A 13,267-nucleotide genomic window follows, 5' to 3' on the forward strand; every position below is an offset into this window, starting at 1 on the left:
CGTGCGGGTGTATGTGTGCGCGCACACACGCATGTGCGTGCGCGCTTTCTTCATTCTTCTAATTTAGCTTCTGATACAATCCATGTCTGAAGCCAGACTTTAACATACGGCCAGACTAGTGTGAAGAACTTTAAAGCTGCTTTCCAGCAGACACTGAAGAAAGTGGTTTTTACCTTCAAGCGTGCTAACTTTGAAGCATTGGAAATTGATGGCTATGTGTTTCTTTTAAAAAAGTTGATGAAAATTTCCCAGAAACTCTGGGTGGGAAAACACAAGGCAAGCTGGCTTAAAATCCAGATGGGTAATTTCAGTGAGCTTACAAGAACACACACACAAAAAACACCAAACACCTGCCATCTACCCCCCCTCCCCCCCAAAAAAAAAGCTATCCATTCTATTGGCATAGACTGCTACCTAACCTTTCATAGAAAGGCTAATCTGAACAGATTAAAGTAAAATAACATCACAGCCTTTACTTCTAAGTAGCAGATGGGAGGGAGCAAAGCATTACAATATAACATTTGCTTGGAAGCTGTTGTCAATTTTTAAATTTCTGCAGCACAAATTCCACCCTTAAGTCTGCAGCCAATATCAAAGGAATTCTCCACAGGAGCCTGATTTTCACCTTACTGATGTTTCCAGGTTTTGACTCTGATTCATGGGCTTGGATTTCTTAGAGGATCATGTGTTCTGGAAAACCTGTCAGAGGCAAATTAATTGCTGGACTAATGGCAAAGAAAGAAAAATATTGCAGCATCTGCTCCAACAGATGCCTCTTTAAAAGCATTTTATCCATGTTATATAACACATTTTTTTTCTGATTTCTTGTTTTCATTGAGTCTCGCTCAAGTGTGCGAAACTCCTGTCACCTTGATATAAATCCCATTCAGAATAAACACAATACATGACCTTAGCTTTAAATTTCAGACATAAGTCCTCGAAAAGACATGAACGCATTGAGAAGTCTCAACAGCCAAAAGGACACGTGGAAGAGGCTTAAGCACAAATTGCTGGCATTTACTGATGAGCATGAGGAAAACAGAGCATAGTAACAGCCAAGCCTACGCAACTTCTGCCATTTTTTTTTCTTTTAGGTTTCCAAATTTTCAGTGATAGTTCTGTAAATATGAAGCGAACAGAATGGTGCTTCATTAAGTCTGAATAGCTCCAGTGGCTCTGCTTTTACTTTAGTGGTACTCTGGAAAATGAGAGCTGCTCCTAAGGTCTGCCTGTTTTTTGCTTTGTCATTATCCTCACAGTGCCACATTACTTCTAAGATGGAACAAAACTAGAAAAAGAGTCAGCAGCTCTGGGGTTCTTCACACGAAATATTCCTCCTTAGACCTGCCTGTAAACCAAAGGCAGGCTGAGGAAAAGCATGGAGCAGATAACTCCTCACCAGGTAAAAACGTCTATCTTCAGAGAGAAAGTATAAAAATAGAATGCAAGTTTTCTAGGTGGGCGTCACACAAACATTAGTTAAGTGAGATATATTCTAAGACATGAAAACAAAAGAGAGCAAGAAGAGACGGTAATCAATATGAGTAAAATATGTAAGGTAGGAAACTGATAAGAAAAGCTAAAGAAATCAAAGAAAAATATCTCCTTGACAAGGTTAAGAACAGCAAAGAGTTTATAGATTAGAAACAATACCAGATGAAAACAAGTTACTGACACAGAAAAGCAAAGACACACAATAAATATTTCTTTTCCGAATACAGAAGGAACTAAAATGAATGACGTGCCTCACATCACATGTAATTGATTAAAAACTTATTGATCAGCTAGCACCATGGGCGATGTTAAACAGTACCTACTATTGATAGCATTTTCAAACTCAGATGGCCTAAATAAACAGGATGCTCCTAAGAGAACTGGATGAAAAGATCTCTGATTAGCCAATATACCCTTTTTAAATCTGAGACTTAGTGAAACTGAATTCCAGCAGTCTAGAAGAGAAAAGGTAAACCAACACTATACAAAGAGTAAGCAGAAGTCACTGATAAATGAGCCAGTTGGCAATGATTATTGAGTCAAACAAAAAAAGACAAAAATTCTTTTCAGCTTCCATGAACCAAGAACAACTGTGCCATTTCAAAAGACCAGATTTTTTTTTAATCCCTAAACAACTTTGCAGTTGACTCTAAGATTATAATAGACGTGATAAAAATGCAGATACAGTAGACTTTTGATAGGGATTCAACTTACAGTATTACAAAAATATTATAACAAACGAATCAGCAATGTGTAATATCAAAGTCCATTAGCCAGTTTTTAACCCAATTAACTGAAATATCTAACAGCGCAACATTGATCTTATACAAAGAGAATTCCTCAAAGTTTGAAGTTATTCAGAATTTCCATCAAGCACCTGAAAGTGGCTTGTCATAAAAGTAGTTACTGCCATTAAAAGAAAACATATAAGTAACCAAGAACAGAAAGCAAGAAAGGAAAAGCTGATCATATGGAATGACAGACTGCTCAGGAAATCCCACACAGCAAATAAAACTGACAAAGGTATATGGACAAGGCACACAGTTCCAGGTATGGTATTGTATCAAGAACCTGAAGTCAACTTCCACTCCTAAGCAAGGGACAACTGTGTGCGTTAAGAGTAGTTAACTCTAAGAAAACTATCATGTCTAGGAAGAAATACTCCACCCGCTGGTTCTGCAGATGCCCCTAGCTAAGGCACAAGTTACTTGTCTCAACATGGGAATACAAGAGTAAAGTTTAAGGGTCCACAAGAACAAACTAAACAATCTAAGAGTCTCAGTATTCAATTCTGAAGTAGAGCAGATATCCTAGACAAACCCTACCTGCTAGACAAACCCTACCTGCTAATTTCATTAGAAAATACTCCACTGATAGATTGGCCAAAGCTATAACTAAAAGATGGCCAAAGCTATAACTAAAAGATGGCCAAAGCTATAACTAAAAGATGGCCAAAGCTATAACTAAAAGATGCCCAAAGCTATAACTAAAAGATGGAACAGATACTCTTCTGCAAGAAATCATATCAGTGATGAAGCCATTTGACACAAATGACTTGCAATGAAACTGGCTTCTCTCCTCAGGACTCTGCTTTTGTTAAAATGTGTAAAAATTAGTGCAAGTGATTTTAAAATTTCCAGATTAAAGTGATTATGCACAGTTTATGCTTCAAGAAAGTTACACTGAAACTCCCCCAAAAGAAAGTAAAAACATGGTACAAAAATAAATTTATTACCCAACAGCAGAAACAGGGATTTATTCAGTCTTCAGCATTCACAGAGATTCTCTTCCTTCATGGAAAAAAACAAAGATTGTCAGAAACTCTTAATGAAAACAGGCAGGTGGCAGCAAGATCAAACCTCTGGACGGGAAAACCAAATTTACTGCTATGAGGTGGGTAATAAAATGTTTTATATTACTATTAACTTACGGATATCCTTTTCAACATTTTCAAATACATTTACTGTTTTGCATCCTGTGCCAAGATCATCTTCTCTTTCAGAGTCTTTTTTGCTGTGTTAAGTTTGAGTGTTTGAAATCTGCATTCCTGATGAACGGTTTTTGAGTTCTGCTGGAACCAAGAGTGCATATATCCATTATAGAAGTCAACCGCTGTAAGTTTCTTCTTTAATATGACTGTTTTGATTCCAATCCAGCCTTCCTAAAAAAATAATTTTTAAAAATTGGCAGTAAGCTCCCTCCAGATTTTAACATGATGATCTGTAGCTCTGACTAGGTTGACTACATCTTACAGAAGATATTTTATTTAATGTTATCAAGTTTATACTAGGAGTCAAATAGTCACCTGCAAACAAAAAGCCTGTTAGTTGAAATTAAGAGTTCTTCAAAGTATCAAATAAAAAGACTGAGTCTAATCTAAACCAGTTTTGTGGATAATGATGGACAAATAAGACAAAGGTTAAGTAACAAACAAATACTAAAAAAAAAAAAATTCATCTTCAGGGCAGTGAATATAAAAGCTAAGGCAAAAAACCTACCTTGCAACGAGCTATCAGGGTTTGGGACAGTTTATGGTATAGGAGTGAACCGGGAACAGCTCCACGGTCATTTAATACTTGATCTGAAAACAGAGAGATGGTCTTCCATTTTTACGTAAAGAAGGAAAAAAAAAAGTTTGCAGCATTATGATGTCTCTTTGAAGCAGAGTAATCATCTCAAATTATTATTTTACTTAAAAATATTCTGTTGTATTCTGTGCTTTATTTTACCCAAACAAGTAGGAGAGAATGAGAACAGGATGGAAGTGACTAATGAACTGCAGTCACTCTCTAGCACTACTCTCCATCTCATCCACAAACACTCATTAAGCCCTCTGTACTCTTGTAGGTACCACCAGAGCCCCCAAGGCTCTCAAAACTCACAGGCTGCTACAGAAAATGATTTAAGCAAGAATAGGCAGGGATGGTTTTCCTTCTGAGAGATCCTTGGACAATGACATTAGAAGAGGCCCTCTTGAGTAATTAGAGGACTAAAAACCCCTAATCTCAGGATTCACAGGACTACACCTGCTCCTCATTCAACATCATCACTAAGCAGGACTGTCCTTAAAATCCATTTTATGTTTAGGGTGTAATAAGTTTCTGTGCTCCAGGATGAGAATGCTTGAGATTGATTTCTGAAACTCCCGTAAAATTAAGTCAGTTATTTAAATAAAGCCATTGCCTAGTAAAACTGCGTGTGATCTTCAAGTTAAGTTAAATTCTTGCTCCTTACTAAACATTAAGGAATTAATTTTAGAAAGTAAATACCAGCAAAACCAGGGATATTATGCACTTCCACAAAATCCAGAAGTTTAACAGCACTACCCTTCCAGAGCGTCTGCAAAGGAAACTGGAAACAGAAGCAAATGACATACTGAGAATAATTTCATGATTTCCAGGCAATTGTCTAGTTTTTCACTTATGCAAGATACCTGTGATAATAGCATTACGGGAAAGTTCAGATATTAGCTCCAGATAAGAGACTCTTTCCTATATCTAGTTTTCCATGTTCTTTCTCATTGCCTTGACAAGCAAACTACTAGCATATGCATTCATGAATTGAGCAACTACCTAGAGCAGCTGTTTACTTGCACCATATACTGTTATGCAAAGATAACTTTACAGCATTCTGAAATCCCCTCAACTGTATCGGAGGGAAAACTCTGATCTAAGGAGACAAAACAAAACTATTAAGCAGACTTGTGATCACGTTCCAGGAAATTCTGCTCAGCTCTAGCTCCATCTCTGATACTAAACTGCCCTGGCATTTTAAACAGATTCTAGGGTTTAGAGGCTAAAATAACTAAACACTCAGAGGTTGTTTAGTTATTAGTTAAAATATAAAAACCAAAGACAGACCTGCCAGAGGACAGAAGGACAGATTAGGAAAAAAAAAAACAAAAAAACCTGCCTTACCATACTTCCTATGGCACGATGCAGTTGTATTACTTGCACAGCAGTTTGCTCTTCCCATTTTATACAACTCTTAGCTATAGTTATTTTAGGAGCTAGGAAAAGAAAACAAAAAAGTAGAAGACTTGATATCTTCTTTTGCACCCTTTTGCAAACAAATAACCGTATTGATTTTATCCTGGTCAATGGCAGGTTTACAGTCTAGCCATAGGCACCTTATACAGCCACTACAGAAAAGGAGATTTCTTAAAAGTCTTAAGTTCACTTATTTATATGCTCTATTCCAAGTTGTCCTCTTATTTACCTATTGCACTGCAAACTGATGATTGATATTTACAAGCACAACTGAGCACTTTCGTTAGCACTAAAAACATGAAGAATAAGAAAATGGCTCAGATTTCGTGACATTGCTAGCCATTTTTGTATTGCATGTGTAACTGGAAAAAAAAACCATTAGTGTAGCAAGTCTGAAGAATTCTGAAGCATTCTTCCCTCTGTATGTTTTTTTTTTTTTTAAATCACAGAAAACAATGAAGAGACCATATTGAGAAAGAGATCTGAAAAATATAACCCAGCACAACAGGAAGCAACTTAATTTCCCCAGATGATTTAAAAAAAAAAAAAAAGACAACAATCCGAACAAGTTGCATTAAATATGATGTATACCTACCAAACGTTACCCCTTCTTTTGGTTGCTCTTTTTTATTTTTTAAACTTTCAGGTAAGTTCTTCAGAACTGAAATGAGCTGCAAAATAAAGTTTTGTACAGAGTATTAACAAATCTAAGTAGAGTATTAGACGGTATTTATTGCCAATAACAGGAAATACAAGCTGTATAAAACAGCACTTAACTTTAATCAGTGAAACCGTCTTGTGAGCTTTGAGAAATTCCTGTCACCGCATTCAGAAGGCACATCATACACACCAACACACTAAAGGTGCTCATCCCACTGAATTACAATTACAGGACTAATCTTGTTTTATGAAAGATCTGTTCACCGACAGCAATTCTAGAACAGGAGGACAGCTGATTTTTAACAAGAGGAAAAAGTAGATATTCACTTCAATGAAAGAAGCAACCGCACTCTTTCCATACAAAGTGCTTGGGTTCTTCCTTGGATAGAGGTAGCAAGGCAACATATAGGACCAACACGGACAGCTTATCACACACTGCTTAGCTTTTCTCTTAACAAGGCAAAATGTTCACAAACAGCAAGTTTCAGATCACTCTCTTCTTAATGCTTACAGTTTACTCAGAACAGTTACAAATAATTTTGTTTACATATGTTAAAAGCAAGGTACCAATCAAAAATTATACTAGCTTACATAGATTTACCATGTTTGCACCCATCTTTGATAGCATCACTTCCAGCTCCTTCGCAGTACAGCAGGGAGGAACAGCAAGTTCTTCTTGCTTGATAATTGGACCGACATCAAACCTACAAAGCAGAAAACATACAAGTCTAAGAGGAAAAGCTATAACGCTTTTGCGGTGTTAGCTGAGTATGTTAAATACATTAGCTCAGTTGCTAATTACCTTCTTTCTCTATTGAGGACATTTAAATTTTAAAGTTTGGTTCACAAGACAATACATGGAACAGAAAATCAAATTTATAAAAGCAAGCTGAGATTGATGTGTGTACATAATTTAGAGTTCACGAGCATAACATCTCAGAAGAAACAACCTGAAGCACTCAGAAGAAATTTCACGTGTTCCTGAGGTCTATTATCAGACAACTGTGCAACAGAGAAATGAGCAAATGCTGATAATGTGTTTTCAGAGGCAGCTTTAGCCAGACTCTGCGCTGCAGCTAGAACAGACGACCTCTCCTCCGTCCCAAGACGGACAATTTCTCACCCTCTCTTACATTAACAGTAGGTTACAGGCAACTATAAAGTCTGACAACTATTGTAAAAAAAGTATTTAAATGATGACTTCATTCCCGAGAAGCAAAAGTTACAGAGACTCGTTTTGAAAAGCACATCTAACATACCTTTTTGGTTTTATTTCCATAATTGTCACCCCAGTTATTTTATCACCGTGAAGCACTGTGTGAACTATTGGTGCAGGACCACGCCACCGTGGGAGACAGCTGGGATGGACGTTAAGGACACCACTAAATGGGAACGTTTTAAAATTAGATTTGGAACAGTAATTGAAACATATATACATAGGTATGAAACATTTATTGTAGTGAAACTGCTCGAGGAATTACCTGCTCAGACCTTCTGAAGTGCTACTGGTTTAAATATACCCGTAAAAGAAAATTCATACTACATAACCTTCCTTTTCTCAGCGAACACAGAAAGGGAGATGAGAGGAAAAGGTAAACATATTACACTGGATACCCGCACAGATCTCTATCGGTACGTTAAAGAGCAAGAGTAAACTTCACGATGACAGAAGCAGGACTCAGGCTAAGCAGAGGAACCCAGGGAAAAAGTTCACCTCAGCTGCTACAAGTCATGCACACAGACTACAGCGATGGTTAAAAGCATAGTCTCACTTAATTGACAAAGCAGCGACAGATAGCCTGTCAATTCACTTACTATGGGAACTGCAAAATAAGGTCCTCGCTTAAGAGACGCCCAAATGATGCCACCACACCAACGTCAAACTGTCCCAGAGGTCCCGTGTGCGGCCACTCATGAGTGGGCAGCTGGAGCTCCCGGGCACAGCTCCTCACAGGCAGGTCTCCGGACAGGCGACAGGGCAGAGTCACCACCTCCAACCTGGACACGACCGAGTCCTCACCAGGCTCCCTGAGGCGGACAAGGCACTGAAGACCTGATGCAGGCGGGGAAAGGGAGAGACAAGGGCTGGGGCCTTCCCATCCCTCGCTGCACCCCTGCCCCCTTCCGCAGGGTCTGCTCCTCCGAGTCCCCTCCCACACTTGGACCCTAACCCTACGACTGACCCTGGCCTCCCACCCCTGCTGTCCCCAACCCCTCCACCAACCCCAGCCTCCCCCTTTGGGCTCCTGGCCCCCCCTCACTGGCCCCCTTTCCCCCACACAGCCCCTCCCCCGTAGCCCCCCCCCACTTCCTCCTTCTCCCCCTTTCAAACCACCACCTCCAGCACCCGGCACAGTCTCGACCCCCTCGCCCGCCACCGACCCCTGTCTCCCCCCCGGGTCCCCGGCCCCCCTCACCGCCTCAGCTCCCCCCTTGCCCGTTCTCCCCCCTCAGGCCTCGGCCCCCCGCCAGGCCCCGCCGCGGCCTTCCCCTCCTCGGCCGCTACCTGGCAGCCTCCAGCGCCCGCAGGGCGGTGACAGCGAAGTGGTCGGTGCCGAAGAAGAGCACCCGCCACGGTGGCCCCGGCCGGGCGCTGCCCGCCGCTCCCGCCGCCGCCGCCAGCCCCGCTCGCAGCAGCCGCCCCCTCATCGCGCCCCTTCCGGGACGCGCCGTCGCCGGCCGATGACGTCTGCAACCCCGCCCCGGCGCGGCGCGAGTGACGCCACGGGAGCGGGGGCGGGGTTGGGGGCGGAGCCAGGGCGGTGGCGCCGCGTCGGCGGGGAGGCGCGGCTGTGGCGCGGCGCGGAGGGGAGGGCGGGTTGGCCGCGGCGGGCGGCTCCCGTCGGCTGCCGCCCCGAGGGCCGCCCGCGCCCGGGCTCTGGTGACGGCTCTGTCGGCTCTCAGGCTCGGGGCTGCCCGAGCGAGCGCTTCCGTGACTGGGGTCCCGTCACCCGGGGTCCCGTCACCCTGGGGTCCCGTCATCCTGCTCTTGCCTGGGGAACTGTCACCCTGGGGTCCTGTCACCCTGGCCCTGACCGGTCATGTCACCCTGGGGTCCCATCATCCTGCCCTTGACTGGGGAACTGTCACCCTGGGGTCCTGTCACCCTGATCCTGACCGGTCCCATCACCCTGGGGTCCCATCATCCTGCCCTTGACTGCGGAACTGTCACCCTGGGGTCCTGTCACCCTGGCCCTGACAGGTCACATCACCCTGGGGTCCTGTCATCCTGCCCTTGACTGGGGAACTGTCACCCTGGGGTCCTGTCACCCTGGGGTCCTGTCATCCTGCCCTTGACTGGGGAACTGTCACCCTGGGGTCCTGTCACCCTGGCCCTGACGGGGGTCCTGTCACCCTGGGGTCCTGTCATCCTGCCCTTGACTGGGGAACTGTCACTCTGGGGTCCTGTCACTCTGGCCCTGACAGGTTACATCACCCTGGGGTCCCGTCATCCTGCTCTTGACTGGGGAACTGTCACTTGGGTCCTGTCACCCTGGGGTCCTGTCACCCTGGCCCTGACGGGGGAACTGTCACCCTGGGGTCCTGTCACCAAGGGATCCCGTCACCCTGCCCCTGATTGGGGAACTGTCACCAAGGGGTCCTGTCACCTTGGGGTCCTGTCACTCTGGCCCTGACTGGGGTCACATCACCCTGGGGTCCCGTCACCCTGGGGTCCTGTCACTCTGGCTCTGACTGGGATCCCATCACCCTGGGGTCCTGTCATCCTGCCCTTGACTGGGGAACTGTCACCCTGGGGTCCTGTCACCCTGGCCCTGACGGGGGTCACGTCACCCTGGGGTCCTGTCATCCTGCCCTTGACTGGGGAACTGTCACCCTGGGGTTCTGTCACCTTGGGTCCCATCACCCTGCCCATGACCAAGGTCCTGTCCTGTCACCCTGGGGTACTGTCACCCTGGGGGTCCCATCACCCTGGGGTTATGTCTCCCTGCCCTTGACTGGGGTCCTGTAACCAAGAGGTCCCATCACCCTGCCCCTGGGATCCTGTCACCCTAGGGTCCCATCACCCTGCCGTGACCAGGGACAGTCCTGTCACCTTGCCCCTGACTAGGGTCCTGTCCTGTCACCCTGGGGTCCCGTCACCCTGCCCATGACTGCAGTCCTACCACATTGGCCCACAGGACCTTAAACTGGCCACTCTGCCTTAGTACAACATATAAAGATAAAATGGAAAGTGTTATTCGCAGAATCACAGAAGAGTCAGGGCTGGAAGGGGACCGTTTGCTCCAACCTGCTGCTCAAGCAGGGGCAGCTAGAGCAGGTTCCCGTTGCGTTTTGAGTATCTCCAAGGATGGAGCCTCTCCCAGGATGGACAACCTCTCTGGGCAACCTGATCCAGGGTTCAACCACCCTCACAGTAAATCACTGGTTTCTAGCGATCAAATGAAATCTCCGGCATTTGCGTCTGTACCCGTTGGCTCTCAGTCCTGTCACCGGGCACCACAGAGAACAGCCTGGCCCTGTCCTCTCGACACCCCCATCCGATATTTACACATACTGATAAGACCCCTGGAGCCGTCTCTTCTCCAGGCGGAGCCGTCCTGGCTCTCTCAGCCTCTGAGGGGTGCCAACACTGCAGCTGCTGATTTTCTGCTGTCTTTAATGCAGACTGGTAACTGCTGCTTTTGAAAAGTTAATTTCTGCCTCTGCCTCTCTCTCTGTGGCCAGCTTTGTTTTAACAGTGATTATAATTTGAAGAATGTCTTCTTGTAAGCCATGAGGTCAGGATAATCACTTAAAGAACTATCTTCTCCCATAACATAAGAATGAAAATATTTTATCACTTGCTAAGAACATTCTTTTCCCCATGAGAAGATGGTTTATTCATGTAGATTTCCCATTCTTGTAATGTAAATTACACACACAAATTCCCTACACGTCTAAATCACAATATAGCCTAACATCTCTGACACTTGGAATTTCTAAAGCATAGTATGTAAGAATTTGCCAGTGACCCATAAATTGTTTGGAAGTCAAATGACAGAATTTATGTCAGAAGGATACGCTAGGGAAGCACCACTAAGGAACGCGAAATTTCATTCTGTATTAAATGGCACTGTACGTACTCATTCTCTCTTCCATACCTATTTTGCCCATCATTAGGATTTTTCATATGCCTCTTTTTGACTGACACCTAACGTGCCTCTGTCTCCCCTGGCCGAAAATTATGAAAACTAATTAGTCAAAATGCTGTTTTATGTAGGAAAAACGACTTAGGCCATCCTAACCATGGTGCTTATGTCCCCGCACCCTGAGAAAAGGAAAAGATGCTACCAGATATAATTTCCCAGCTCAGAATCAGTATGTAAAAATGAACTGTCCCAGAAAGCACCAATTCTCTGTTACTAGGCAAGCCCCATGGAAATCCTTGCTGCAGTCACATCTAGAACAGCGTGTGCGATTCCAGTCACCTCATCTCAGGATGGATAGCTGAAAGCCTATAGAAAAAATGTAAAAAGATACGTAAGAGCAACAAGGACGATGGAATGGCTTCTGTTCAAGAAGAGGTTAAAAGCAACCAGCATACTTCATCCTGGAAAACAGAGAGATGGGGGGATGGATAGGCTAGCAGTCTCACTTATCATGAACGGTATGGGGCTGGTAAACAGGGAATAATTAGTGTTACACAACAACTAAGGGATTACAAACAATTTTATCAACCATTTAGAGGGACCGGATGCCAAAAGAAAGGAAGTAGTGTTCCACACAGTGTGTAATTTGAACACATAGTATCTCAGAGGCTAAAAAATATTCTTGGGCTCAAGAAGTAGCCAGACTAAATCAAGGAGAAAAAGGCCCGCTGAGGAGCGTTACCCATGATTAGCAGTGCAGCCGCCTGCCAGGACAGCCCTAAAGCAGACCTAATTAGCAGGGAGGGCATCGTTGGTGCTCATCGGTAGCATTAAGCTCTTGAACAGGCGCAAGTGAAAGAGGTGTTCAGTGTCCTGCAGAAGCTTACCAGCTTTCTGAGGAATTGGGTAAAACTCTGAATTTCTCACCAACACTGCCGTGGCCTTCAGAAAAGCCAAGAACATTCCGCACATGTTTGGATGGCCAACACCACCCAAAAGCTGAGAATTCAAAGCCAGTGGTCAAGTGCTGCTCGGTGTTAGTTCTAGCTGTTGGATCTCAGCGCAGAGGACTTGAAAAGTGTCGCTGGCGCATTGGTGCTGCCTTAAGGGTCTTTACCTTTTGTTTGGCAATGAACTCAAACCCCAGGGAAGTGGATTCAGCTCTGCCAGTAGTTTAGGCTTCTGGAAATACTGACATACCAAGCTGAGTTTTTGCCAGGCTAACTCACAGAATAATTAATGTTTCATTTGCAGTGAGTTAGTTTATGAAGTAGATTTAAATTCACTCCGATATACTTATTCCCAAGTAATTTATCATCAGTGCTGATATGACTGTGTAGTTCAAACGGATTACATCTATTATTTAGTATTATGCCTTGGACACAGTGTACAGGAATTTTAATGAAAGATTTATCTGGATGCAAATTTTTACAGCAAAGTGGAAGCAATAGTGTGGTCATTTTTCAGAAAAAAAAAAGCTCACAGATCTTGCTTTTCTGCTGGATTTGAACTCTGCTTTTGTACATGGCAAAAAAAACCACACACACACACACACAAAATGAATGTTTAGTTATTGTGTAACCAGGCATTTCGGGTCAAAGACACAGAAGGGTTCAAAAAAGATAAGCAAAAATAGAATGCCAAGGTCAGACTAGTTCTTCCTAGGAGTACTGAAGACAAATCTGAGGAGGAAACAGCACACAAATCAACGTCCTATCTATACTTTGCTTCCTAGCCAAAGACACTGAGAGCGTCTCCAAAAAGTAAAAAGATATCTCCAGTTAGAGAGTGCCAGTGTTGTCAAGGGAAACATGAAGTAAAACACTCACAGCAGGGGCTAGAAAAATTCCCTCTGAGAGCATTCACTGCGCTCTGGAGAAGGAGAAGACTTCTGGGTACAAGGGCCTACTGTAACCGGTGGGAATCTTTGGGTTTATGTCCATATCCAGCACGCTAAGTCCTAAAGGCATCTCAGCTGTCTTCCTGCCTCCTGCCACTCATTTGGGAGAGGGTGAAATAGGGACCGCTTTACTG

At 44.0% G+C, this 13,267-nt stretch overlaps 1 protein-coding gene across 4 annotated transcripts in view; it reads right to left on the minus strand.

The window, feature by feature from the left end:
• The window catches only part of MTFMT (mitochondrial methionyl-tRNA formyltransferase), a 16,419-nt gene extending 7,607 nt beyond the window's left edge, over nucleotides 1-8,812 (minus strand). Inside the window, exons 1-11 of one of the 4 annotated variants that reach the window (XR_011143680.1) lie at nucleotides 8,650-8,812; nucleotides 7,959-8,171; nucleotides 7,403-7,525; nucleotides 6,745-6,847; nucleotides 6,079-6,154; nucleotides 5,412-5,503; nucleotides 4,764-4,845; nucleotides 3,993-4,075; nucleotides 3,425-3,655; nucleotides 3,230-3,284; nucleotides 495-699 (exon numbers count right to left, since the gene is read on the minus strand). Coding sequence is in view for 2 of the 4 variants with exons in the window: in XM_068958167.1 (XP_068814268.1) it covers nucleotides 3,455-3,655; nucleotides 3,993-4,075; nucleotides 4,764-4,845; nucleotides 5,412-5,503; nucleotides 6,079-6,154; nucleotides 6,745-6,847; nucleotides 7,403-7,525; nucleotides 7,959-8,171; nucleotides 8,650-8,792 (1,116 nt within the window). In the remaining 2 variants the exon portion in view is untranslated. Of the gene's footprint in view, nucleotides 1-494; nucleotides 700-3,209; nucleotides 3,656-3,992; nucleotides 4,076-4,763; nucleotides 4,846-5,411; nucleotides 5,504-6,078; nucleotides 6,155-6,744; nucleotides 6,848-7,402; nucleotides 7,526-7,958; nucleotides 8,172-8,649 lie in introns of those variants that run through there. The other 3 variants (XR_011143679.1, XM_068958167.1, XM_068958166.1) reach the window with 3 other exon arrangements.
• Between the last annotated feature and the right edge of the window lie 4,455 nt (nucleotides 8,813-13,267).

The sequence above is a fragment of the Struthio camelus genome, chromosome 12 (genome assembly GCF_040807025.1).
Source record: "Struthio camelus isolate bStrCam1 chromosome 12, bStrCam1.hap1, whole genome shotgun sequence".
NCBI classification, from domain to species: Eukaryota; Metazoa; Chordata; class Aves; order Struthioniformes; family Struthionidae; genus Struthio; species Struthio camelus.